The sequence below is a fragment of the Heteronotia binoei genome, chromosome 13, assembly GCF_032191835.1.
Source record: "Heteronotia binoei isolate CCM8104 ecotype False Entrance Well chromosome 13, APGP_CSIRO_Hbin_v1, whole genome shotgun sequence".
NCBI lineage: Eukaryota > Metazoa > Chordata > Lepidosauria > Squamata > Gekkonidae > Heteronotia > Heteronotia binoei.
The window spans coordinates 43,829,972-43,856,736 of record NC_083235.1 but is presented as its reverse complement, the minus strand read 5'-3'; the positions used below and the strand labels follow the sequence as shown (position 1 = coordinate 43,856,736).

The 26,765-nt window shown below is 42.9% G+C and overlaps 1 protein-coding gene across 3 annotated transcripts in view; it reads left to right on the top strand.

The window, feature by feature from the left end:
* Positions 1-26,765, top strand: part of ATF1 (activating transcription factor 1) — a 45,791-nt gene that overhangs the window by 14,912 nt on the left and 4,114 nt on the right. For all 3 annotated transcript variants that reach the window (XM_060252474.1, XM_060252472.1, XM_060252475.1), the window contains 5 exons: positions 3,730-3,852; positions 10,889-10,986; positions 11,331-11,464; positions 15,885-16,049; positions 18,066-18,225. In XM_060252474.1, coding sequence (XP_060108457.1) covers positions 3,730-3,852; positions 10,889-10,986; positions 11,331-11,464; positions 15,885-16,049; positions 18,066-18,225 — 680 coding nt within the window. The remainder of the gene's footprint in view (positions 1-3,729; positions 3,853-10,888; positions 10,987-11,330; positions 11,465-15,884; positions 16,050-18,065; positions 18,226-26,765) is intronic.

Genomic DNA, 26,765 nt, shown 5'->3' with positions numbered 1-26,765 from the left:
CTATTCGAGTAAAATGTGAAGTCCTTCTTGTCTGGATTTAAAGTTCTCCATGTATCCACTAACACATATTCACTTGCTATTTGAAAAAATGTATCAGGGAGAGTTTTACATTTTGTACGTTTTTTTCCCTTCTTTTCTTTTTCAAATCTCTTATCTAATTTGGGGCAAGTCACCGCATTGAAGTCTCCTATTATACACATGTTATCTGGCTTATAATTATCTACCATTCTCTGTAGTTCTTTATAAAAGTTCTCCTGTTTGTTATTAGGAGCATAAATATTGACCAGTAAAAATTTCATTTGTCCTTTAGAAACTAGTATTCCTTGAAATCTCGCGTCCACAGCTTCAAAAATCAACTCTGCCTTAATATCCTCTTTCACATATGTTACCAATCCTCTTTTTTTCTTATCTATTTCTGAAGAAATTATTGCCTTGCCGATCTTCATATTGCAAATCAGAGCTTCGTCCTTTTTCTTTATGTGCGTTTCCTGAAGGCAGATAATATCCGCCTTCATTTTTTTCAATTGAAGCGAAACTCTTTTCCTTTTCTGGGGAGAATTAAGTCCGTTGACATTTAATGATACTATTTTTAATTGAGAGAACATAGTTGTATTCACCATTCCTGTGCTTCTGCTGATTGTGTTCTTTTTTTTCTTTGTTGTCTAGTCTCTCTTGGTCCTAGGTCACTTCCTGAATAAAGTTCCCCTTCCTCTCGGGCGCTTAGACCTCTTCCCAGACGTTCTGGTTGTATCGATTTGTTTTCCGAATCCCTAAATTCTCTACTTTCTGTTCCCTTCATTTGATTTTTGAGAAATTCTTCCATTTTAATAATGGAATCTATCCTGTATCTTGTATTCATAATGTTAAAGAGTAGTCCCTCTGGATTCAACCATCTATATGTTATGCCTTTTTCTTGAAGGGTTGTCACTAGCTTTTTGTATTCTCTTCTTTTATTCCTTATCACCCAAGGAACCTCTCGCAAAATCTTTATCTTAGTATCTTTAATTATAATTGGGTGATCGCGAGCAATCATCCAAACCTTTTCTTTAATTCTTTTTCTCACAAATTTAATATGCGTTTCCCTAGGTAAATCGTTTTTTTTTGCATAAAGCGAATTAACTCTATATACTTGATCCAGTTCCGATTCGACTTCTTGCTTATCCATATCTAGTATATCAGCTAACGCTTCTGCCACGTTATCAAAAAGACTCTCATTCCTTTCCTCCGGAATATTCATAAGTCTCAAAATATATTCTGCTTTCTCCATCTCTAGTATTGCCAACTTCCTATCTAACTCTGTCTGTTTCGTCTCCACCGCCTGAACCCTGGAGTCTATCACTTTCTGGTTATTTTCTATAGATTTCGTAACTTGAAGCAACTCCATAATTTCACTTTTAGTTTCTTTAGATTGTTTTTCTAATCCTGTCAATTTACCGTCTATTCCCTCTATCTGACCACTTATAGTTTTTTGTACTTGACCCAGTGCTTCCATAAAAGATTGTTGTAACTCCTTCAGAGCATCTTGGGATAATATATTCCCCACAGCTTTGGGCTGACCAGGTGAAAATTTAGTTTTAGGGAGTTGTGACATCTTATTAACTATTCACTTCGTCTCTATCAATTATAGGTTAGTAACAAGTAATAAATGAGCGAAGTAGCCGCACTGCTGTTAACTACACTATTTCCTCACAAAAATAAAAATACATACGAAAGGAACTAGACCAAGTCAAATCACAACAATATAAATTAGAATAGGCTTACAGTCAGCCACAGGGATCGCTTGATTCACTTTACATCTATTCTAACATAAATTGGTTCACATCACCATTCATCCCCATTCTATTCATTAGTAACAAGTGTTAGCTCAAAGTAGAACAAAAACAAAACAATAGACCAAATATACCAAAGTAAAACAAATATGGAAACAAGCAAGATAAAGAATATATTGTCAATCCCTTTTACTTTTCCCTCCTTTCTCTCCTTTCTCTCCTCTCTTCTTCTTTTCTTCTCTTCTTCTTATCTTCCCTTCTTCTTCTCTTGTCTTCCCTTCTCCTTTTCTCTTGAAAGATTCCCTTCAGTGCTCTTCTATAATCCCGTGTAGCTTCCCTTGGTCTTTGTAATAAACATCAATAATCGTCAATCAACAAAGTTTCTTCCGCCCCAAGTCTGATCTCCTTAAAGTCCTGCATCAAGTTCACCTTCTAACCGCCAGCAGGGGTCGCTTTCCTTCCTTGTATCTCCTTTTGCCTTCCCTAGGGTTGCAGCCTTCTCCTAACACCAGCTTCAGCCTCTTCTTTCACCCCCACGAAATGAGCGCTGTCTTAACAGAACTAAGGCGCTAATAGGAGCAGGCTCTTAAGCCGTAGAACAGTCACGGAGACCAAAATAAATAAACAGTCACGAATACCAAAACAAATAAACAGCGACGGTAGAAGCCTTCAATAGCGGTCTCATCAAAATGACGTCGGAGAGCAACCTTTTAGGCGTCGGCGCTCCACTCTTGGGGCGTCGCCCCACCGTCCCGCTCTTCAACGCTTCGCATCTTATTTCAGATTTTTCCTATCCTCTCAGCGCCTCTCCCCACGCATTCATACAGTCTTAACCAGTTCAGCAGGGGAGATTACCAGCTCGGGAGAACCACCAAAGCCTCTTTCCCTCCTACCCCAGCGTCTACATTCACCCGCTGTCCGGCAGGCTGGAGCTGAGTCGTCTTCAGACGTCGCTGGCTCGGGACAAAGGTAATGAAAGCAACCGCGCCGCGCCGTCGGTCGCCTCTCGGCACCTTTTGTGCATATACTCCTCTACTGGGCATATGCGAGCTTTTTAGCCCCCCTTTTCGCCTTTGTCCGGCTTTGTCTCCGAGAGCTCCTCAGAAACGCCGCCGCCTCGCTCCGCCAGGAACCGGAAACTCCAATAAAATAGTTATTTTGATGCTATGCAGTCAGTTGTGTTGAGACTGTAATTGTTAGATGTGTAATTTGTAATGTGTACCTTTAGATCCTGAAGAACAAATTTTGAGTGTGCCTGCACACGAAAGCTCATACCTTGAATAAACTTTTGTTGGTCTTGAAGGTGCCACTGGACTCAAAATTTGTTGTACTGCTTCAGACCAACATAGCTGCCCACCTGGATTTACTTTAGATCCTGATGCAGATTTCAGAAACTTCAGATCTTAATAGTGCAGGGGTGGCCAACGGTAGCTCTCCAGATGTTTTTGCCTACAACTCCCATTAGCCCCAGCCATTGGCCATGCTGGCTGGGGCTGATGGGAGTTGTAGGCAAAAAAAATCTGGAGAGCTACCGTTGGCCACCCCTGTATAGCGGCATCCTGATTTTCCTGTATTTTTCCTGAGAAGCTTCTGTGCGTTTTTGCATAGGTTTTTGTTTTGTTTTCCAAGAGAGATACTCAGCTACCCTTTTAAATTTGGCAAATTAAGCTTAACAGTCCCAAAAGTCATGGTTGGTTTAACTGCCAGAGATGATCCTTGAAGTCATCTTGTGTGGACTCTTGTAAAATGCATATAGCAGTTAACTTCCCAGAAGCCTCAAAATTATTTGTGTTGAAACTGAACCACTTTTTAAAAGTGATGCTCAGTCTGAGCAGTCTAACCCCATGGTCAGTATAGTTCTGTAATCCAGGCTCCATAGTACCTTATCTGTGGGCACTTGTTCTTATTGTTTGTATGGCACGTTTTATGATTTGGCTAAAAAGCTGTTGATTTATTTTAGATGTCTCTTAGAGGTCCAGCTCCAGTGACAGTGGTACAGCTTCCTGGGGATCAGGTCCAGGGAGTAATTCATACAGTCCAGAGCTCCTCTGTAATTCACTCACCACAAGCGCAATCAACACAGGTAACCACTAACTGTCTTTGAAAACCTTATTTTTAGCTCTGACTGAATTCTGCCTAAGTGCATTTTAGCTAGCTTGGCACTGCAAGTGAAATGGTGATATATTTTCAAGGGCTGGTGATAGAAATGAGAACTCAGGCTAGCACAAACTCTGTAAATTGTTTGGGATCTGTTTTTGTGATTGAAATATTTATTTATTTTTATTTAGCTAATTTGTATTCTGCCCTTTCCCAAAAATGGGCTCAGGGCGGATAACATCATATTAACAGTTTGAGTTGTACAGTTAAACAAATATATATAGTATAGTAAGCTAAACATAGCTTATAAATCACAATGTAGATGGTGGCATGGTTGGATACATTTGCAGCATGCTTTGGTCTGTAACTATAGTTGAAATAGATGATGGTAGCATAGCAGAAATGATGCCATAGCATAGATGCCAGTCGATGGAGTAGAGCACCTTTTGCCTCAACCGAAGGCCTGGTGGAATAGCTCCATTTTGCAGGCCCTTAGAAAAGGTAGTAATTCAGTGAGGGCCCAGATCTCCATAGGGAGCTGATTCTACCAGGTCGGGGCCGAGGCCAAAAAGGCCCTGGCCGTGGTTGGGGCAAGTCCTTTGGGCCAGGTACAGTCAGTAGGTGTTGTGAACTAGATCTTAATGATCATTGGGGCACATGTGGGAAAAGGCAGTCCCATAAATATGTTGGTCCCAGGCCACATAAGGCTTTAAATGTCAGAATAAGGCCTTGAACAGATCCAGTGCTCACTTGGCAGCCAGTGCAGTTGCCACCGTGTTGGCCAGAAGTGTGCCCAGATAGGTACTGTTATCAGCAGCCAATTCGCTGCATTCTGCACCCACTGGAGCTTCCAGATCAGCCTTAAGGGTAGAGTGAGTTACAGTAATCCAATCTGGAAGTGACCGTTGCATGGATCACTGTAGCCAGGTCTTGGGGGGATAGTAGGGGGCTAACTGCCTGGCCTGCTGAAGATGATAAAAGGCAGACTGAGCAACCACTGTGACCTGTGCCACCATTGAAAATGAGGCATCCAGTGTCACTCCCAGGATCTTCACCTTCTGGGCCAGCACAAGAGATCCACTGTCCAGAGTTGGGAACTGGATGCCCGACCCTAATCCCCCCCAGCCCACACACAGGACTTCCGTCTTAGCTGGATTAAGCTTCAGGCGACTTTGTTGTAACCATCCAGCCACAGCTTCTAAAGCCAAGATCAGATGACCCAGGGCAGAGTCTGGAAGGCCGTCCATCAACAGATAGAGCTAGGTGTCATCAGCGTATTGGTGACAGCCCAGCTCAAAACCTGGGCAAGGGGGCGTATATAGCTGTTAAACATCATTGGCAAAATAATAGCTCCCTGGGGGAAACTACATTCAAGCTGCCACAGGGAGTTCTGTTTGCCAAATGCCACCCTTTGTCCCTGACCACAGAGAAAGGAGGAAAACCCCTGTAAGGCAACCCCCTGAACTCCAGTGTTGCTAAGGCAGTGGTCATTAGGTCATAATGAACTATGTCAAACGCTGCTGATAGATTTAAAAGTAGCAGCAGCACTGACCTGCCTTGATCCAGATGCCTTCTGAGGTCATCTGTGAGGATGACCAAAACAATCTCTGTCCCATGACCAGGGCGAAAGCTGGACTGGAAGGGATCAAGAATAGATATGTCCTCCAGGGAGACTTGAAGCTGCTTCGCCATCGCTTTCTCAGTTACCTTGCCCAGAAACAGAAGACTTGAGACTGGGCAGTAATTGGCTAGGACCACTGCCTCTTTGAGCTTGGCTGGAAATATCCCTGAAGTCAGGGATAAGTTGATAATATCAGCCAAAGAGCCCCAAATACCATCTCCACATGCTTTTACAAGCCATGATGGACATGGGTCCAGAGGACAAGTGGTCTTCTGCTTTACTGCGGCCAAAATCCTGCCAACATCTTCCCAGGAAAGTCAGCTGAAGTGGCCCAAAATAGGGCCAGAAGATGAACAATGGGCTTCCAGTTCCTGTGCTGTATCAACTGTGGCTGGCAGATCTTGGCAGAGAATCATATTAGATGTTTAGTTTAAAAACAAAAACAAGTCCCTACCAGTGGTTTACATGTTTAACAAAATAGGACACAAAAGGATAAGGAATAGTTATATATAATCAAATACATTTTTATGTAATAAGATTAAAAGATAATCTGAATTATTTATTCATGTGTTACTTGGTAAGTGCAGTAATAAATGAATAGTTTGAATCTGTGAAATACCAAGCAGCAGTCTAACACTTCAAAATGGGAGCATGGCCCATGATGACTAATGCTAGTTCATGGCAAGCTAATGATGCAAAATCATCTGGATTTAGCTGTTATTTTTGTTCATCTTCTAAGGAAGTGGGTGTGCCTAACAGATCTCTGCAGGCAACATAAAATGTGCTCAGCCTTCAGTGAGGTCATGGTTTGTGCAAGTGCAAACAATCCCCGAGGCAGCTTTCCTACTCCTGCAACAATGGGCCAGTGAGGCTCTCCCAGCTTTGGTCAGCAGTTTATGTAAAAGAAGGTAACTCAGATGACAAATGCTGCATCTGTCATATCTCCTAAATTGGTGGCATCTTTTGTACAAGTGTGGCAGCAGCTTCTTGGGCTCTGCATGACCTTTTCCATTGAAATCTATATTTAGTAATTGTTGTAAAACTTCAGCTTTATATCCATCCATTATAGCAACTGAGGAAAAGCATAATAAGGAAGTTTCTGTAACTGAAGGGCATTTAGCAACATCCTATTTAAGACTATTTATTCTCCTACTGGAAGTATTCACCATGAAGTGAATAATTTCCTGCAATAATTGCCCTGTGACACACCAGTGTATTTCCTGTGGCAAAGCATCACTTCCGGTGCCACTTCCAGTATAACTTTTTGTTTTTAAAAATTTCTTACTCAATGTATATCCTGCCCTCCCTGCCAGCAAGCTCTGGGCAGGTTACAAGGTCACATAAATCATAACAAAAAAACAGTACCACATTTATCATATAAAATCAGAAAATTAAAATTGAAGTGGTAATGAAAAACCAACATGAGGCATTGCCTTGGTAGTGATGCTATGATGTACCCTTCTCAGTGGTGCTGATGGTGGTTGGCAGCTGACCACAAGGCCAGGTAGGGGAGGCCAAGAGTTGGAAGAACTTGAATGCCCACTGCCTCAACTATAAGCTAATAAAAGCAGATAATGAATCTATAATGCATGTTCAGAACCAGAACTCCCAACCTGTGAAATATGCTTAGATACATTGGGGAACCTGACATCTTGAGGAGTGAGAAATTGAACTTCAGGCTCAAGTGCTTTGTACTGTGAGTAGGCTTAGGAAGTTCAAAACATGGGAGAGTTCAAAAATGTGCAGATATTCTTTATTATTGTACCATATCAGAAGCAGCCCAAGTCCCCATAACTCTAAAATTGCTGGATAGACTACAATTCTCAGGCTAAGTATGCTCATGTCTGCTCCTGTCATTTCCATGGAACTTGTTTTCAAGAACTTAGGTGATGATGATATTGGATTTATATTCCACCCTATACTCTGAATCTCAGAGCGGTCACAATCTCCTTTACCTCCCCCCCCCCCCACACCAGACACCCTGTGAGGTGGGTGGGGCTGAGAGAGCTATTGCAGCTGCTGCCTTTTCAAGGACAACTCCTACGAGAGCTATGACTGACCCAAGGCCATTCCAGCAGGTGCAAGTGGAGGAGTGGGAAATCAAACTCGGTTCTCCAAGATAAAAGTCCGCGCACTTAACCACTACACCAAACTGGCTAGGTGCAGCTGCTTTTCCTGTTTTAGATGCAGACTGGGTATGTGTGTGAGGGAAAAATAGTCAATCCCAAAGTTGCCATTGTACTATTACTTTTGTGGGAGGAAAGTACTCCATGTGTGTGAAACTTAGAAAAGCTGCATGAGAAAGATTTATGCATGCCTGTATATAGAGAGAGGTATATATGCAGTGTGGATGTTGTCATAAATCTTGGAGATAGCTAATTGAAACCTGACAATGTGGACTGTACATAGCTAATTGAAACCTGACAATGTGGACTGTACATCAGAAGAGAAGTTAACACTTAAGGGGAGTCCAAATGCTTGGGAGTCGAAAGCTCCTAGCTCTCCAGCCAAGTGTTTTGCCATTATTCATGTCAAGGTGACTTAAGTGCTAACTGATAATCGCCAGTTGTGAATCTATCTGTCTAGTGCATGTGGTGCACTGGATGAGCCCTTGAAGTGTGGTTAGCTGATTAGTTTTTAATTCTGCTGTGCTTAAGATTACCTTTCTAAGGATCTGTGAGAGGACCAGAGCACTGCCACAGAAGGGATTTCCATAAAATGAATTCCCAGCTTGTGCATATAGTCAGAGAGCCAGTTTGGAAGAGAGCCAGTTTGGTGTAGTGGTTAGGTGTGCAGACTCTTATCTGAGAGAACCAGGTTTGATTCCCCACTCCACCACTTACAGCTGCTGGAATGACCTTGGGTTAGCCATAGCTATCGCAGGAGTTGTCCTTGAAAGGGCAGCTGCTGTGAGAGCCCTCTCAGCCCCACCCACCTCACAGGGTATCTGTTGCGGGGGGAGAAGATATAGGAGATTGTAAGCTGCTCTGAGCCTCTGATTCAGAGAGAAGGGCGGGGTATAAATCTGCAGTCGTGTTCATCTGGTAGCTGCTCTGTTCGTGTTGGTGGGTAGGTAGTTTGAATGAAACAGAAATTTCCCCCCCACCGCCCACCCCCGACATCATAATGATGCCCCCTCTTCAAGAACTCCACATAAACTTCCTGGGGTTAAAAATAATAATACAAATAAAAATATTCACATATCCATATATTACCATACAGAAAAATTCCCCTCAGCTTCCATTTTGTCCTTACATCTGAGTGAAATGTACCAGCATGTTTTGTTTGAACAAGTAGATACATTGTTTCTGTTTTGAGATAGCGTACATCTAATTGGTAGTGTTTGGCTACTTGAATATTGTATTGTTTATATATAGTACTATGAGGAAGGCCTGTTGTGCCCGAAAATACCACAGGAACTAGAAAGAGGGCGTGTGTGAGTGCCGTAGTGAGTTGTGGGGGCAGGGGAAGAATGGCAAGGCCTTTCCACTCCCCTGAACATGTGGCATAACCCCCCTTCCTCACTCTCCTCCCACCCACATGTACCATTAATTCTCACCCCATCTTTGGTTACCTGATAGGCGCTGCTGCTGCTGGGTCTGTGCTGTGGCCTCAATCAGAGCACTTGGTGAGGCCTCCTTGGATGGCACAGGAGAGCAGCGGTGGCTCCCTGGGTCTTTCTCCAGCCTTGGGATGCCACTGGGCTGGTGCCTCCCTGAGGCAAGAGAGGCAGAGGAGGGCAATATGAAATGGGCAGTGGGAGGGAGGGAGAGGAGAACATTGGGCCAAGCAGGTTGCCAACAGAAAATGGCCTGTAAAGGAGGTGTGGGGGGGGGGAGGGAGCAGGGGTAAGGGAGGGCATACCTGACAAGCCAGGTCCTGTTGCGATTTGTGCAGAAGGGGTGGAGAGGAAGTCACTGTGGAAGCTGCAGTCCTCAGTGGGCAAGGCGTGCCAGGAGTGCTGCTGGCAGTGCAGTCCAGGCTGTCTGGGATGTCTCAGGACGGCACTGTCCTCTCATCGAGCAAGCCAGGCAGAGGAGATAGTGAGGGTGATATAGGCGAGCTGGGCCCTCCAGTCTGGCCTGTCCTGAAAGCTGTAGTTGAGTAAGCTGCCCTGAGAGAGGCAGAGGAGCTTAAAGGCAGGCTGAGGCCTCCAGGTGGCCACCCTGAGGCGACAGAGGCAGAGGACAGTGACATGTGAGGGATGGTGGAAGGCAGGTTGAGGAGACTCTCACCCAGATGGGCATGGAACCATAGAGGGGAGGGAGGGATGGCATCCCTGGTGGTCCAAGGCCCAGCGGGATCGCAGCAGAAGGGGAAGAGAGCACATACCAGCCCAGTGCCATTGTCTTGGGGAGTTAGATGGCCTGAGGTGAGAAAGGCAGCCAATGCCATGGAGAGCAATTGACTGATGGCCCAAGCAATGGGCCAATCACTGATGTAGCGCACCCCTGAGCCAATGGGAGAGCCAGATTTGGACTCACCACAGGGCTTTTATTATAGAAAAAGGATATATAAGATCTATAAATGGTTGTTTTGTTTGTGATGTAGATAACCCAACTCCTGTTATTTCTGTAAGATGCAGCTTCTGGGTGAGAGATAACTTAGAAACTTAGTACTATTTTTGTATAGGAACAGCAGCACTCTCTTTTTTAAAAAACTTGAATAGCATACTTTCCCACAAACTATGTCTCCATGTAGATCTTATGTAGCTACTTCTCAGTTCACTTTAAATAAAAGAGCTTTGTTAAAGTGCATTTCTTGGAATACACCAGAAATGTTTTGTGCATTTGCCATATTGCAAAGGATGCACATGCAGTAAAAAACCTTGAGTCCTTGAGAAGGCTGAAGATTTTCTCCTTTATACTCTTGCTGCATAATATTTTGCTTTATCTAAAGGTGTGTGTGTTTCTTTTTTATGGGGGGGGGAGAGAGCACAAAATTAGAGATTTGTAAATCAGTACTTATTTTCACTGATTCACTGCAATTCTTACTCCTTCCCAGCTAGTTATAAGTAGAAGACTGCTAATCATGCTTTGTTAATGCTGACACCGTGGGTACAAATGTCATCTTGTTATGCCTAAAAACTTTGGCCCACCATTTTATCATGTTCAGAGCATAGTGTTTGTAGTTCATATGTATTTTTCAATATTTGTTTTTCACTTCACAATGTAATAGCTTAGAACTCTGATCTTTGTATATGGGATCAGGTTTAAAATTAATAACTAACATGTTATTTAGCATGTTCTTCATTTAAAGAAACCTAATTGGGAGTAAACCTGTTTACAAGTTTTTAGAGACCTCCTGTTGGCTTTTTTAAAATCAGGTTGCATTTACCAAGAAGTTGCATCTTACTTGCTCATTTGCTATTGTATAATATGACATAGTGTACGTCCTTCAGGTGTCTTTGTCGGAAAGTGAGGATTCTCAAGATTCTTCAGATAGCATAGGCTCTTCACAGAAAGCCAGAGGTATCCTTGCACGCCGTCCATCTTACAGGTCAGTGCTTTATATAAAAGTAATATTCAGATACTAACTTCAGCACAGACTCTATGGGAAATCCAGGTTTGAGGCTTCAAGCCAGTAACCTGATTTTGAAACACACTTTGGGATCTCTGAAACATAGGTACTTGAGTTATACCCTCACAAGACCTATTGATAACTGATTTTAAGGTATATATTAGGCCATAAAGTATTGCTGTTTACCTTTTCTAAGTGGATTTTGGTTTTGTCTTCATAGCGCTTAGAAATATACCACAAAGTAGATATTGTACTACTTTTTTGTGAAGATTTTCTGAAAAATGTGCCTGAAATCTTTTGTGTACTAATACTATTTTTAACAGAAAAATCTTGAATGATCTTTCTTCTTCTGAAGACACACGGGATAGGAAAGGAGATGAAGTACATCCTGGTGTCTCTACTATCACATCAATGTCTGTTCCTACACCTGTTTACCAAACCAGCACCGGACAATACAGTATGTATTATTAATCTGCACTAGATTAACAAGGATGTAATTTAAAGTTAATTTGCTATTCATGTTAATAATTTGAATCCAGAGGTGCTCTTTGATTCATGGAGGACTCTTCCATTTCTGGAAGGAATTGTTCTGTGAACGGACGATGCCTCTGTGAACCAAGCTGCAACTCTGTATCCAACCCTATGGGTCAGTTCAGATATAACACAAAGCCATGGGTGATTTTAAATCTGGCTAATTTGTGAGACCACAATTCACTCCAAGATGATTGCTGAATCCCAACTTGTCTCAGCCAATCCTGGCTTCAGTGCTGTCACTTTTCATCCACCTCTCCATCCACCCACCTGGTATCTCAGCCTGCCCCTCTATCCAACAAATGGAAAACACAAACCACATCCACTAACTCCTCAGTCATTGTGAAAAGTGCAATATAAATATTTTAATTAAATAAATAAGTTGCTTAATTTTTTTGTTTGAGCTCCGTTGCTTTGTTCTGTTTTGGTGGGGTCTGTTGTTGGCTGCTAGCAGCACGAGGGTGAAGGAGCTTATCTCAGTAATATTCAGCTAAAAACAGCAGCTGTTGGGAGAAACCTCCACCTCCCTCGGAAGACAGCCTCAGCATTTTATCCTCAACATTCATATCATCCAGGATGCTAGCATCTTCAGTGCTATTTGCACATACAGCTCAACCACACCCTCTCCCATGCATCCTGGCTCGCCTCCAGGGTGTACAAGATGCTTGATGTGAATACTGTTCATTTGCACACATACACAGACCTGACTTACTCCAATGTCAAAAGCACCCTGAAGAGCACCTGTTTTCATTCATACAGTATTTTATTTTTAGTTATTTACTCCATTATATCCCATCTTTCTCCCCAGTGGGAATCCAAAGTGACTTAACAACATTCTCCCCTCCTCCATTTTACCCTCAGCATTCATGAATCACGTTAAATGCACTTGGGATGGAGAAAGTAGAGAACAAAGTACTTTTCTCCCTTTCTCACAATACAAGAACTTGTGGGCATTCAATGAAATTGCTGAGCAGTCGGGTTAGAATGGATAAAAGGAAGTACTTCTTCACCCAAAGGTGATTAACATGTGGAATTCACTGCCACAGGACATGGTGGCGGCTACAAGCATAGCCAGCTTCAAGAGGAGTTTGGATAAAAATATGGAGCAGAGGTCCATGGCTATTAGCCACAGCATATTATTGGAACTGTCTGGGGCAGTGATGCTCTGTATTCTTGGTGCTTGGGGTGGGGGTGGGGGGGCAAAGTGGAAGGGCTTCTAGCCCCACTTGTGAACCTCCTTTTTTTGGCCACTGTGTGATACAGTATTGGACTGGATGAGCCATTGGCCTGATGCAACATGGCTTCTCTTATGTTCTTATGACTGAACAGAGAGCAAGCAAGTGCCCAACAATATCAGCTGCAAATGCTAACATAGATTAGATATAAGGGTGGGGGGAGAAAAACAAATAAATTATAATGATAGCCAGTCCATATGGTTACCAATATTAGAATATTTAGAAGTTCAGATGGAAGTACCAGATATAGTTAATATGCTACAATTGTGATAATTCAGATATATTGTAAAGGTCAGCATAATACATGTTGCATTACATGATCTAATATAGGATGCAATGCTACAGATATTACTATCAGATTAATAGGTTATATAATTTTTAATATTTTCAATCACTTCTGTTAGCCTTGTTTATTATAAAATAAAATTATATATATATATATCTATAAAAGGGGGAAATGCTGATATGAGAAACTCAGAGGTAGGGAGCTGCTGTCTTTCAGTAGTCTCAGTAAAATAAATGTGAGTAGGATGCTTGTGTAGTCCACTTTGTTGTGGGAGCATAGGCAGTTAAAACATCCAGGGTTCCTCTGGTATTACCACTTAGAGGTGCATAGAAGGAGTGTACCACAGTGCTGTGTTCTTAAGAGAGTGGAAGCAGGGATGGAGAAAGTTGTTTCTTGCCCTATAGACTCAGTGTCAAGAACAGGGGTTGGGGAAGTCTGGTCACTGGCAAGAGAAGTTTTGTGACTGAGCCACTTTTGCCAGGTGGGTATGCATGAGCCATCAGCAGCAAACAAACCAGGATTAAGCTAACTACTGTATTTGCATAATCACAACTAACTTTGATTAATCCAGCTCCATAATCTGTTTTTAGATTGTAGTTTGAGGAAGCTGAATGAACCATAGTTAGGTGTATCCACCTATAAATTAACTGTGATTTGTTTAATTAAGCCATGATTATATCTGAACTGAACCAATATCCAGAGATACGTTCTGAAATAGCTGTTTTTCTGGAAATGTTTATCTGTTAGTAAATCAGAATTTGCAAGTGGCGTGGTTCAGATGTAGCAACATCTTTACATGAAGATGCTTCAGAGATTCTCTGGCTCACATGCTCCTTTCAGTCCTCCCTCCACACAGGGCTTGATAATAAAATTTTGTTTGCTTGTTTACTTTACTTATATCCCATCTTTCTTATTGAGATCCAAGCAGATTTCAAAATTTAGCAATGCAATAGAAACAGTGTAAGAAATATAATAAAGATCATAAGAATGGAATACAAAGTTGGAAATAAGACTTGGCATAAGAAATGCAAAAACTGGAATACAGAGATGAGAAAATAATAGAATAAAGACAAGACATGGATACAGTAAAGAGTGTCATAAAATTAATTTTAAAATTAACCCCCTTGTCCTTTGGTAAAAAGAGCCCCATGGCACAGAGTGTTAAAGTGCAGTACTGCAGTCCTAAACTCTGCTCACGACCTGAGTTCGATTCTGGCGGAAGCTGGGTTCAGGTAGCCGACTCCAGGTTGACTCAGCCTTCCATCCTTCTGAGGTCGGTAAAATGAGTACCCAGCTTGCTGGGGGGAAAGTGTAGATGACTGGGGAAGGCAATGGCAAACCACCTTTGAAAAAGTCTGCCGTGAAAACAATGTCACCCCAGAGTCGGAACGACTGGTGCTTGCACAGGGGACCTTTCCTTTCCTTTAGTAAAAGTGTCTTCCTGAACAATTCCATGTAATTACATTCCTGTCCCCTTTGAAAAATGCCCTTCTGAACAATCTTGTTTTACACATTCATCAGAATGACAGAAGTGTGGGAGCATTCCTGACCTTGTCAGGCAGGCCATTCCACAGACAGTTGCTGATTTTACTCATTTCCAGGGTGGCACTTCAGCAGATCTGGCTTGTCTTAGCACAGTGGTGGCAGTGGGACATATTGGAAGAGGTGGTCTTTCAGATATGTGGGGCTGAGGCTATAAAGGACTAGGAAGCCAGTAGCTTGAATTGAACCCAGGAATTAATTGGTAACCTGTGAAGTGGCTGCAGAACAGATGTAATATTCATATGTTGCCTAATTCTGATAAAAATTGAGCTGTGATGTTCTGTACCAGCTGGAGTTTTGGGGCTTGTCTTTGAGGCAGATCCATGCAGAGGGCCTTATAATACCCTAGCTTTGAGATGACTCTGGCATGGATCAACATGGCCAGATCAGTGTGATCGAGAAAGGAACCAACTTCCAGACTAAATAAAGATAGTAGAAAGCTGTTGAATTAACTTGCTTATCCAGCAATAAAGCTGGATCTAGTATGAACCTAATTAAGTCAGCACGAGCCAGCTAGATGCCATCAGATCTGGGAAGCCCTGTTTCAGGAACTTAGCCTTCCCAACCAGCATAACCTCTATCGTGTCAGGATTCACTTCACTTTTAGCCATTTAACCACAACAGCTAGGCACTGGGCTCAGGACCTCTACAGCAGTGCTGGGCAGCTGGACAAAGAAATACAGAGCTGGTTGTCATTGACATATCGATTCAAGTTCAGTAGTACCTTAGAGACCAACAAGATTTTCAGGGTGTAAGCTTTCAAGAGTCATGTTGATAACACCAAATCCAAACCCACAAATTGTTCTCTTAAAGGTTAGATCCAGATGGACAGCCATGTTGGTCTGAAGCAATAGAACAGAGTTGGAGTAATAGAACAGAGTTTGAAGCAATAGAACAGAGTAACACCTTTAAGACCAACAGATTTTTATTGAAAATCCAAGTTTTTGTGTGCTAAAAGCTCATTTCATCAGACAATAATATGGGATGGAATTATCAGTCCTACATGTATAGAGAGTGGACAGTGAATTAGTATGCAAAATAGTGGATATGTTTTTAGCAGGTTTAATCTGTGAATTAGTATGCAAAACAGTGAAAATGTTTTTAGCAAATCTGTGAGCTAATTGGTCACAGACAAGCAATTGTATTCAGTGAAAGATTTCTGTTGCAACTGCACCAAAGAGGATATATTAGCTGTTGCACACTTTTGGCTATTATCAGTTGATTCGCTGGTTCATTTTCATAATCATTGTCTTTTCTGTTTCATTTTTGTTTTAATGCTTAAGTTGCCATTGCACCAAATGGACCACTACAGCTAAGCAATCCTGTTGCAGAAAATGTGCAGGGTTTGCAGACATTTACAAATACTGGTGGAACTCCACTATTACAGTATGTGCAGACATCTGATGGTCAACAGATACTTGTGCCCAGCAACCAAGTAGTAGTACAGAGTAAGTACTGCCTTTGAAAATTCAGAATTGGTGGCTTCTTCCTGCTGCTTAGTATCGTTCTAGGAACTGATTCTAACTTTACTTGTAAAACCTGGGTGCTCCACTATATTTAGTATAAATATAGTTTTTTTCATAATGGAAAAGTTTCACATCAAATTCTAATTTCCATTTCAGGCTTATTTTATAATTGTATCTAGTCAGTTCTATGTTTATGCTCATGCTTATTTATCAGAACCAATGCATTTAATTCAGACATTTTTATTCCATTGGCACAAATCCAGAGATTCAGATGAGTATTAGCTATATAGATCTTAAAGTTAAAACATAATTCTTATATGAAATATTATCAAAGACTACTCTTATCTTTTCAGGCATAGGATCAGTACAGGATTGCTGTGCTCTTGCCCTGTCAAGTTGACAGTATGTATCAACTGCTGGGAGTAGAGCTGACCCTGTTCCATAAGCAGATCAGGCAGATATCAGTGGACTCCCCAGCTGAAATGGGAAACTGAAGGATGCACCAGTGTGGATTAGGAAGGATGGGGAATAACACCTAGGAGGCCCGGGAAAGCCAAGAACAGGCTGAGCCAAGAGGCTCTTTCAGTGCTGGCAGTACTGCTGTGGCTATGGCAGTGGGGTATAGGATGGGTCTACACCTGTTGTTGTTGCCACAGCCCAGGTCTGAGTCAAGAATGAGCTAGAGCCTTGTGAGGAAGTGATAGGATTTTTGGGTTTCACTTAAAAGCCATCAGTCATGATAAAGGCAACAAAATGTTTGACACCGGCTAATGTGTACTGGCTTTATGTGGATAAACCTATTCTTTATCCCAGCACCTCATTGAAACAATAGTGGACTGAGTGTGCATAATTGTGAAGTGGAATATTTGTTTTTGAAAAAGTGCCTATTCATCATATAGAGCTCCATGCAGAGTACCGATAGTCACCATCGAACTTTCAGAACCGCTATACTGTACTGTATTAATACAGCACCATGAAATATTTTAAATAATTTAAATATGTAATTATGTTTTATATGTTTTATTGGTTTTTAATGGAAGTAATGTGATGTTGTGAGCCGCCCTGTGTCCGCTTGCGGAGAGGGCGGGATATAAGCTTAACATAATAAATAAATAAACAAACAAACAACAGACTGTTTTCTAATGTTTTGGTTTATGAGTCACATGCAAACTCTTAACTTTTAAAAAGTGCCTGTGTGCACTCTGATTTATTCCACTGCAGACTGTTTGGATTCCTTTAAGTGCAGACTGTTTGGAAAAAGAGGTTATATTAAAGTGCCTACGTGCATTGTGTATTTTATTGCAGTCTGTTTCAAGATAGAGGCTTTGAAATGTTAAAGTGCCTATGTGCACACTTATATTTCTCATTATAGACTTAGAATTAGAGGCTACTTAGAAGTAGAGGGTACAGGATTTTTCTTATCACCCCATTATTTTCTTGTAATAAATGTTTGATAGAATAGTGTTTATAGTTTCACCCTGAAGTTTTTTCCATTATAGTTTTGCTTTAACTCAGGGAGCCCCCTTTTTTTCTACAGTGCTTCTGTTCAGCAGCAGCCCCCCATGACAGCCAATGTGACTTAGCAGTTGCCAGTTCAAGGAGATTTAAGGAGTGGAGCCTGGAGAGGGTGGGGTTTGAGGAGGGGTGGGACCTCAGACAGGTACAGTGCCATAGACTCGACCCTCCAAACCAGCAATTTCATCTGAGGGAACCATTGTTGCTAATCTCCAGGTGAGGGCTGGAGATCGCTCAGAATTACAAGTGCTCTCCAGATGACAGACATTAGTTCCCCAGAGGTGGTGGTGGTGGGTTGAATGCCTTCATTTGGGTGGGTGGAAAGACAGCAAGGGTAGGGGGGCACTCACCCAGAGTCTCTTTCTAAAGCCTGTTGTATTTCCCCTCACAATGGGTTTTATTCCTAGTATGTACAAAATAAAGCAAAACCTGGTATTTAAATTCTTTCCTTTATAATGATTCCTTACTTTGGTTTTTTGGCAGCTGCTTCAGGAGATATGCAAACATACCAGATACGCAGTACACCAACCACTGCTTCCCTCCCACAGACGGTTGTGATGACAACTCCGGTCTCCTTGACATCTCAGTCAACCAAGACAGATGATCCACAGTTGAAAAGAGAAATACGGCTAATGAAGAACAGGTATTAGGTTTCCCAATTACTATTAGGCATTTTCCTAATGTCACTTTGAAAATCATTCTCTGTTACAGATATTTGTGACTTGGATATTCAGAGGAGAGTAAAATTTGGAATCGGGGTCAAAAATACCACTTATTGAAAACATCAAAACATAAATGGAGTCACATTGACCTACCATTTTTAAAGCAGAAGACGCAGTTGGGAATCTATACAGTGGTTTATTTTTAAGGAAAATAATAATTGTAACCTTTCACACATACCCACTCCCCAAATATGTAAAGTTGAGAAGGTGACTCAGAGATTTGGAAAATTTGAAGGTGAACAGTCAGTGCACAGGTGGCTGTGGGTCATCTAGAATAACTTCTCCCTGTAAAGTTGAGATGATCAAATCAGAGGTTTGGAAAATTTGAAGGATAAAGGGAACCAATCAGCTCAGTGGACACGTGGCTAGGATCCAGATTTGTAAAGAGAAGATAACTCTTGAGGTTTGCAAAATTTGAAGGACAAAGGGAAGCAATTAGCTCAGAAAAACAGGGGGTCAGGGATCATCTTAGTGTTCCAGGCTTCATGGCTCCTTCGAGTCTGGAAAATGTGAGGTTCAGAGGATCCCTGCAGACATCTCCTGGCTTGTCTTGCAATGGGGTATGGAATGACCCCATTGCCAAAAGCGCAGTACAGTTCAATTTGAGCCTTTCCATGAGCCTGTGGGCATGAGGGAAGCTTTGACACAAACACAGGGCTTTTACCTGCTCCTGCTATATACACAACAATTCAGGTTGCAAAGACTACTTTCCCTTGGGATCATTGCAACTCCCCATTCCAAAAGTGTTGTAAAGCCTTAAAGCCAAAAAATCTATAGATATAAATTTTGAGGAAAAAACAGTTTTCACTGTTTGCTCCACTTTTCAATAAAATGGAGATTAAGTGTTAGTCCATCTATTTCTCCATGGGAACAGTGCTAATTTCGTTTCAATATTTTTGGAACCAATGGAACCTCAGATTACAATTATGCATAGTGCTTCATTTTCAAGCCAAGTCTATTGGAGGCCAGATTGACCCCATTTTTCCTTTTTGATGAAACTAAAAATTAAAAAAAGAAAGGTGGTGGGGAGGGGAGAGTGGGATTTCAGGGCACTGCAGTTCACTTAGGAGAACGCATAAGAGGAGGTTGGTGCCTGTAGAAAGCTTTCAATAGATAAAACAATTTTTCCCCATACTCTAGAATCAAAAATATTCCCGATTCTTTGGGAGGGTTTAGGGAGTTTTTGAACAACAAGGAACAGAAGAGAAGCTCTTACAAAGGCAAATATATTTGTAAAATCAAAGAAAAAATTAAATCATGTGGTCTCTGGAAGACAGCCAAATTGATGCATCCCTCCTCCCTCAAACATTGTCTGCGTGCATGAGTGAGAACATAAGAAGAGCTTCGCAGGATCAGATCAGTGTTCAACGTCCTGTTTCACTCAGCAGCCAAGCAGTTACTGGGCAAGCTAAGCATGGAGACCAAGGCTTTTCTCTGTTGTTGTCTCCCTGCACTGGTATTCAGAGGATTGCTGCCTCTGACTAGTGGCTTCCTTCAGTCACCATAACTAGCAGCCATTAATGGACCTCTCTTCAATCAATCTGCTTAAACCCTTTTTAAAGCCATCTGTGCTCAGAGCCATCACAGCCTCAACTGGCAGTCAATTCCACAATTTAATTAATTCATTGAGTAAACATTTAATTACTGATTGAGTAAACAAGTATTTCTGCTCCAACCTTTCAAATTATCTTAATTGTCCTCTTCTGTACTTTTTCCCAGCTCTGCAATATCCTTCTTGAGATAGGGCAGCTGGAGCTGTATACAGTATTCCAAACAAGACCATATCGTGGCTCTCTATGAGGGTATTACAATATTTGCCATTTTATTCTCAGTCTCTTAATAATCCCCAGCATGAAGTTTGTCTTTTTCACCACTTCTGTAAAATGAGCTAACATTTTTATTAAGCTTTCCAGTGTAACCTCAATATAACTTTCAATTTTGGTCTCAGCCAGTTCAAAACCCAACAACACACTTAAAGTTGGGTGGTTTTGTTCTAACCTGGAGCACTTTATGCTTATCAACAATGAACTTCATTTGCTACATTGTTGCTGTTATCCTGTAACTTTTCACAATCTGCCTTGGCTTTCACCACAGATCACCTTTATCTACATGTTTGTTCACTTTCTCAAAGAACTCTAAAAGTTTGGTGAGGCAAGGCTTCCCTCTGCAGAAGCCATGCTCATTTTGTCTCAGTGGACTTTGTTCCTTGATGTGCTTCACATTTCCTCTTTTAAGAACAGTTTCTACCGGTTTGCTTAGAGCAGATCTTACTTTAACTGGCATGTAATTCCCTGGACCCCTCTGGACCTCTTTTGTATGGTATTTGCTACTTTCCACTCCTGCCTGGCACAGTGTGGGCTTTCTGCTTGCATTTTGTCCTCTTACCTTCTTTAATCCTATACCTTTTGTGCTGGTCTCTCCTAACATCTAACATTCGTACCCAGACCTTCCCTGGCTTTATTTTCCTCATATCCAAGCAGTCATCAAATCTCCACTGTTCCTTCTTTCAGCAACTCCTAAGTTCCATTCTCTATATTGACTGTTTATTCATAATTTGGTCACTTCTTCTTTTAACTAGCCATTTGCTGGCTTTCCCTTATTACATGTTTGGTCAAAATGTGTCTGCTAAATTTACCTTTCTCTTCAGTCACTAGGTTGGTGTAACCCCTTGCATTGTCCTTGTGATGCCTTTCTTATATGTTTTGTGTACATAGGTTCTTCCTATTGAAAGTCTTGACCTGCTGACTCATGACCTTATCTTCTCCTCCCTTTTGTCCTCCTCCATTTCTCTTCAGCCCACACTACTGCAATTCAGTATACTGCTGCAGAGCTCCTTTACACATTGCTTAGATAACATGGGAGGCTCCCCAAGCCACCAATATGGAGGCAACAGTTGGTTTCTCCCCATACATTTTTTCCCTCTCGGAAACTGAGGCAAATCTGGCCTGAGAAGGAGCCACAGTGTGGGCTTTCTGACATCAGGGCTTCTACAGCACAGGAAGAAGTGTGCCATGGCAGCTCCCACTATGTTAGGTCCTCCATTCTACCCACACTATTTTCCTTCAGTAATGGTTAGATCACCTTGTTTTCATCTATTAAAATATATTCTTTCATTAAAGAGCCATCCTATCCCAGCTATGCAAATAGTTAGGAGTAAAATGGAATTACCCACCTGGGATTACCCACTTCTCACTTCATCAGAGCTATAGCTGGTCCTTCCCAGATTCTCTTCTTCATCTCCACTACTCACTGACAGCCTTTGACTTACATACATCCTCAGGACATATTTGTTTATTTATTTCATTTATACCCCACCATTCTTCGCACTGGGGAACCAAAGTGGTTTACATTGTTCTCCTTATCACCATTTTGTCGCAACAAACAAATATGGCCCCCCTCCTCCATCCACTTCTCTGCATTGTACAGCAAACTTGCGGGAGAGAGTGGGTATCGCTTTGCACTGGACATCTGTCAGAAATATATTTATAGTTTCTGATGATGACTACACTGGTAGACTCCTTCAAGTATTTAGGGTTGGATCCCAGTGATAACATCTACGAATGGAAGACACTTTTGTTAGCAGAATAGAACTTCCCTCTCCCACCACTGGCCTCCCTGAAATACTGCTGTTGAGGGAAGGGAGACCCCCAGGAGCAGCATATGGGGTACGTTGGGGTTTCCAGTGGGAGAGGAAATTAGTGAACCCCCTCTCTTTTAGCAGAAATTGTCAGGATCCAAGTCTGATAATAGTAGGTTATACAGCTGTAAATGTTGTTTCTAGCAAACCATGGAACTATTGGGACAGTAATTCAAGCTGCGGAGAAGATGTGGATGAAATTACTCATTGTAGGAGGTCTACTGAGAGGAACAGCAAACACATTCTGCTCTTTAAGATCATGAATCAGTTGTACTTTGCAATGCTGCTCCTGTGTTCACATTTCCTCAAATACATAATGCATAAGCTTTCTGTTAATTTCTCTTTTCCCAAGAGTCATTGCATTACTGAAATACAGTGTGCGTTCACTTCCCTATTTCAATTTTGTCTTTTAGAAAAATGTGCGTTGGGCAGATTGGAAAATTAGTTATTACCAACGTTAGAAACTTTTCTTGCCTTAGTTCTTTGCCTATATTGACAGTTTTGTGGCCTATGTAGACAGATTTTTAAAATTAATTTGCCAGCATTGTTTCCCAGCTCTTCAGTCCTAGCCCTCTGCATTGTTTTGCTTATTAAGAGATCAGTGCTGTTTGATTGAATTTGTTATCATATTTAGTAATCTGTTTGAGTCTCAGTGAGAAAAGTGCATTATACACACAATTATTGTTATAATCATCATCTGCCTACTAATGACTGGTTTCTGCTGATGACTACACCGGTAGACTCTTTAAAGTATTTAGGGTTGGATCCCTATGATAACATCTACAAATGGAAAACACTTCTGTTAGCAGAATAGAACTTCCCTCTCCCACTACTGCCCATTGAGCTCCCTGAAATGCTGCTGTTCAGGGACTGGAGACCCCCAGGAGCAGCATATGGGGTACATTGAGGTCTCCAGTGGGAGAGGGGAATCAGTGAACTCCCTCTCTGTCTGTTAGCAGAAATTGTCAGGATCCAAGCCTGACAACAATAGGTTATACAGCCGTAAATGTTGTTTCTAGCAAACCATGGAACTATTGAGACAGTAATTCAAGCTGCAGAGAAGATGTGGCTCAAATTACTCATTGTAGGGGGTCTACTGAGAGGAACAACAAACACATTCTGCTCTTTAAGATCATGAATCAATTGTACCTTGCAGTGCTGCTCCTGTGTTCATATTTCCTCAAATGTATAACGTATAAGCTTTCTGTTAATTTCTCTTTAGCCAGCAGCCATTGCATTACTGAAATACAGTGTGCATTCACTTCCCTATTTCAATTTTGTCTTTTGGAAAAATGTGCATTGGGCAGATTGGAAAAGTAATTAATCTTCTTCATGGTCTCTGTGCTTCACATTCATGGGATAGAGCACTTGCGCCGATCCCCAAATCGGTACCTAAAAAGCCCGGGATTTTTTCGCACTCAGCACCAACGAGCATGCGCAGGCGTCCCAGTGTGCATGCTTGCCGGTGCCAGCGCGAGGATCCCACCAGTTCCTTTCTGACCACTGCGCTGAGAGGATCTCCTTTCGTGTCCCCAGTCGGTAAAGTAATCTTAGGATTGTCTTTCTTGTCATATATAGCCCGTTTGTTATTTTCTTAGTGTAGTTAGTTAGTTGTTAGATAGTTAGTGTTGTAAAAAAAATTGTTGGACTTGCCCTTCGGGGCCCAGTTTTTCCCCTCAGAGACTTTCCTGGGTGGGTTTTTTCCTTGGCGTCTATGGAAAGACGTTGGGTTTTTTTTAAGAGGTGCCGCTCCTGTGGGAAGAAGATTGCCCCCCCCCCCCGACGGCCATTCCCTCTGTCTCCTTTGTTTGGGTGAGGGACATCGCGTGGATTCTTGCTTGCACTGCCTGAGTTTTTCCAAACAAACTCGCAAGAATCAAATGGCAAGGCTTTCGGCTGCGTTGGTTGAGTCGGCACTTCGTCCTCAAAAGATGGCATCGTGCCCGTCGGTACCGATGGGAGAGGCCGCGGCCCCGACGGTCACATCGTCCGATACATCGCCGATCAGGACCAAGATTTATTTATTTATTTATTTATTTATTACTTTATATTTATATCCCGCCCTCTCCGCAAGCGGACTCAGGGCGGCTTACAATATCATAAAAACAATCAATTTCATAAAACAAAGATGCCAGTCGAGTGCGGGCGTTCCACAAAGCGACCTTCTGAAGGGTCAGTGGACTCCCCAGCTAAGAAGCGTCGGGATGACTCGGGGACCCGATCATCTGCACCGAAGGTGAAATCTAAGGAGAAGCAGAAGAAGAGATCGTCCCGCACTCCTTCCCCTTCTCATGATACTTCGACATCGATGTCGACCGCTCCACCGAGGAAGATCTTGGCGTCCCAACTTCGTAGCCCTTTGGTGTCGAGAGGCAGTCCTTTGCAGGAGTTGCGTCTTTTGGCATCGGAGCAAGAGATCGACCTAACTCAGCGCTTCCATTTTTCAGGGTCGAGGCGTCACAGTGAGAGCGACTCTGTCTCGGAGGTGGAGGTGTCGGCACCGATGGAGCCGTTGGCACCGCTGGATCAGGCAAGAGGTCAGAGAGAGCTGGAACCAACTACCGTAGCTCGCCACTTCCACCGTGGGAGCAGCGCCAGTGGCCTCCCTACGCCTATCCATACCCGCCGTACCAATGGTACCCCCCTCGTGAGTTTGCAGACTGGGACCTGCAATCCAAGGCATCCCATATGTCGAGGCTTTCCCAGCACTCTAGATGGCGTCCCTCGGCATCCATGTCCGTCCCGCCCGAAAGACGCGGCGTGGTGGTGGAGGAAGTCCAGCTTAGGTCGTCGGTGTTGATCCGGTCACCCGTCAGAGAGTCAACGCCGTGGTTCTAGACTGAGCTGAGGTAGATACTCTGATGGAGGTATTAAGAGAAGAAATTAACAAATAGACAAATAGATAGAAGGGAAATGGAACTTATTGTATGAATGGTTATGGGGGAAAGATAATAAGAATATAGTGTAAAAAGGGGTTAACTGTAGAATGTATGATTTGGATTAGGTTAGAACAAAGGATTTTGTATTCTAATGATATAAATATATAATGCATCCCGCGGTCTACATCCCTAAGTTGATGTTTTGTATATTTTTTTTTGGTTAAATGTAATAAAAAGTTAACACCACCACCCTCCCCCCCCCCAAAAAAAGAGAGAGAGAGTCAACGCCAGTGCTCTCAGAACATTCTTTGAGGAGAGAGTCTTCATCGTCGGACTCCGAGGTCGGTACCGATGATCCGGTCAGGGCTTTGGAACATTCGCCAGTGTCTCATACAGCTGAGGATCTTCCCATTTCACCATTGGAGGATCTAAAATCGTATGGGGACCTGGTGAAGAGAATGGCACTCTCCCTCTCTCTCCCGGTGACACAACCGCAACCCATTGTAGACGACACCATATTCGACATCATGCAGCGGGATACGTCTACAGCGGTTGCCCTGCCTGTTACGAAGGTCATCTTACAGGCGGTGAAGGAGACCTGGGCGAAGCCTGCTTCTACACCTGTGTCATCAAGAAGGTTGGACCACATGTACCGCGTCCAAGAGGCTGGTGCTGAATTTCTCTTCACACATCCAAAGCCCAATTTGGTGATCATATCCTCCTCGTCAAAGGCCCACAAGATGCACTCCTCTCCACCAGACAAGGAGGGAAAGAAGCTGGACAACGTTGGGAGGAAGTTTTACTTTGCTGGGGTGCTAGGAGTAAAGGTATCTAACTATGCTACGTGCATGGCTAGATACCAATACTCAGTGTGGGAACAACTTACCCCCCTCTTGTCTTCCCTGAGTGAGGAAAAGAGGTCTGCTGCAAAGAAGTTGCAGAAGGAAGGCTTTGCTGTAGCCAAACAACAACTGGCTGCAGCAAAACATATGGTGGACGTCTCAGCCAGAACCATCACGTCTGCTGTCTGCCTCCACTGCCACTCCTGGCTCAGGTCAACGGCCCTCTAGCAAGACACCAGGGCCTTCGTTGAAGATCTGCCCTTCGAGGGCGAAGGCCTCTTCAGCTCGACCACCGACAGTGCTCTCCAGGAAATGGATAAAAGCATAAAAACTTCCAGGAACCTGGGTGTCCTGGCGTCTTCCAGAGCTGCAAAACCAAAACAGTGGAACAAACCTTGGTCAAAGAAGCCATATCAAAAGTTCTCCCCGGAACAGCAGTGGAGACCTCACTCTGCCCAACCTGAGAGTAGGTCCCAATACAGGGGGAACAACAGAAACCACTACGCTTCTGCACAGACCACTGGCAAGTCCAAGGGCACTCGCCCTCAAAAGCAGGGCCTTTGACTTTCTGGTAGCACGTGTCATCGTCCCCACTTCTTCTTCGTCTATCTGCCTCCGCCCATTCCTGTCAGCCTGGGAGTCCATCTCTACAGACAGGTGGGCGCTTTCCATCATCGCGGAAGGCTACAAAATAGATTTTGCTCAGATTCCAAATCAATCTGTGGTAATCACCACACCCCCTTCCCCACCTCTGCTGGCGGAGGTGAGCAACCTCCTACAGAAACATGCCATAGAACGGGTTCCAGTGGAGGCCAGGACGGGAGGCTTCTACTCTTGTTACTTCCTGGTTCCCAAGTGGGATGGGGTTTTGAGGCCAGTCATGGACCTTTGGAATCTGAACAAGTTATTCTGTACCAGAAGTTCAGAATATCCACTCTGCAAACAATTCTGCCCCTTATCGACCAAGGCGACTGAATGGTAACGCTGGACCTCAAGGATGCCTACTTCCACATCAGCATCCATCCTGCGTTCAGACGTTTCTTTCGGTTTGCAGTAGGTTCTCAACACTTCCAGTTCAAGGCCCTTCCGTTCGGTCTGTCCAC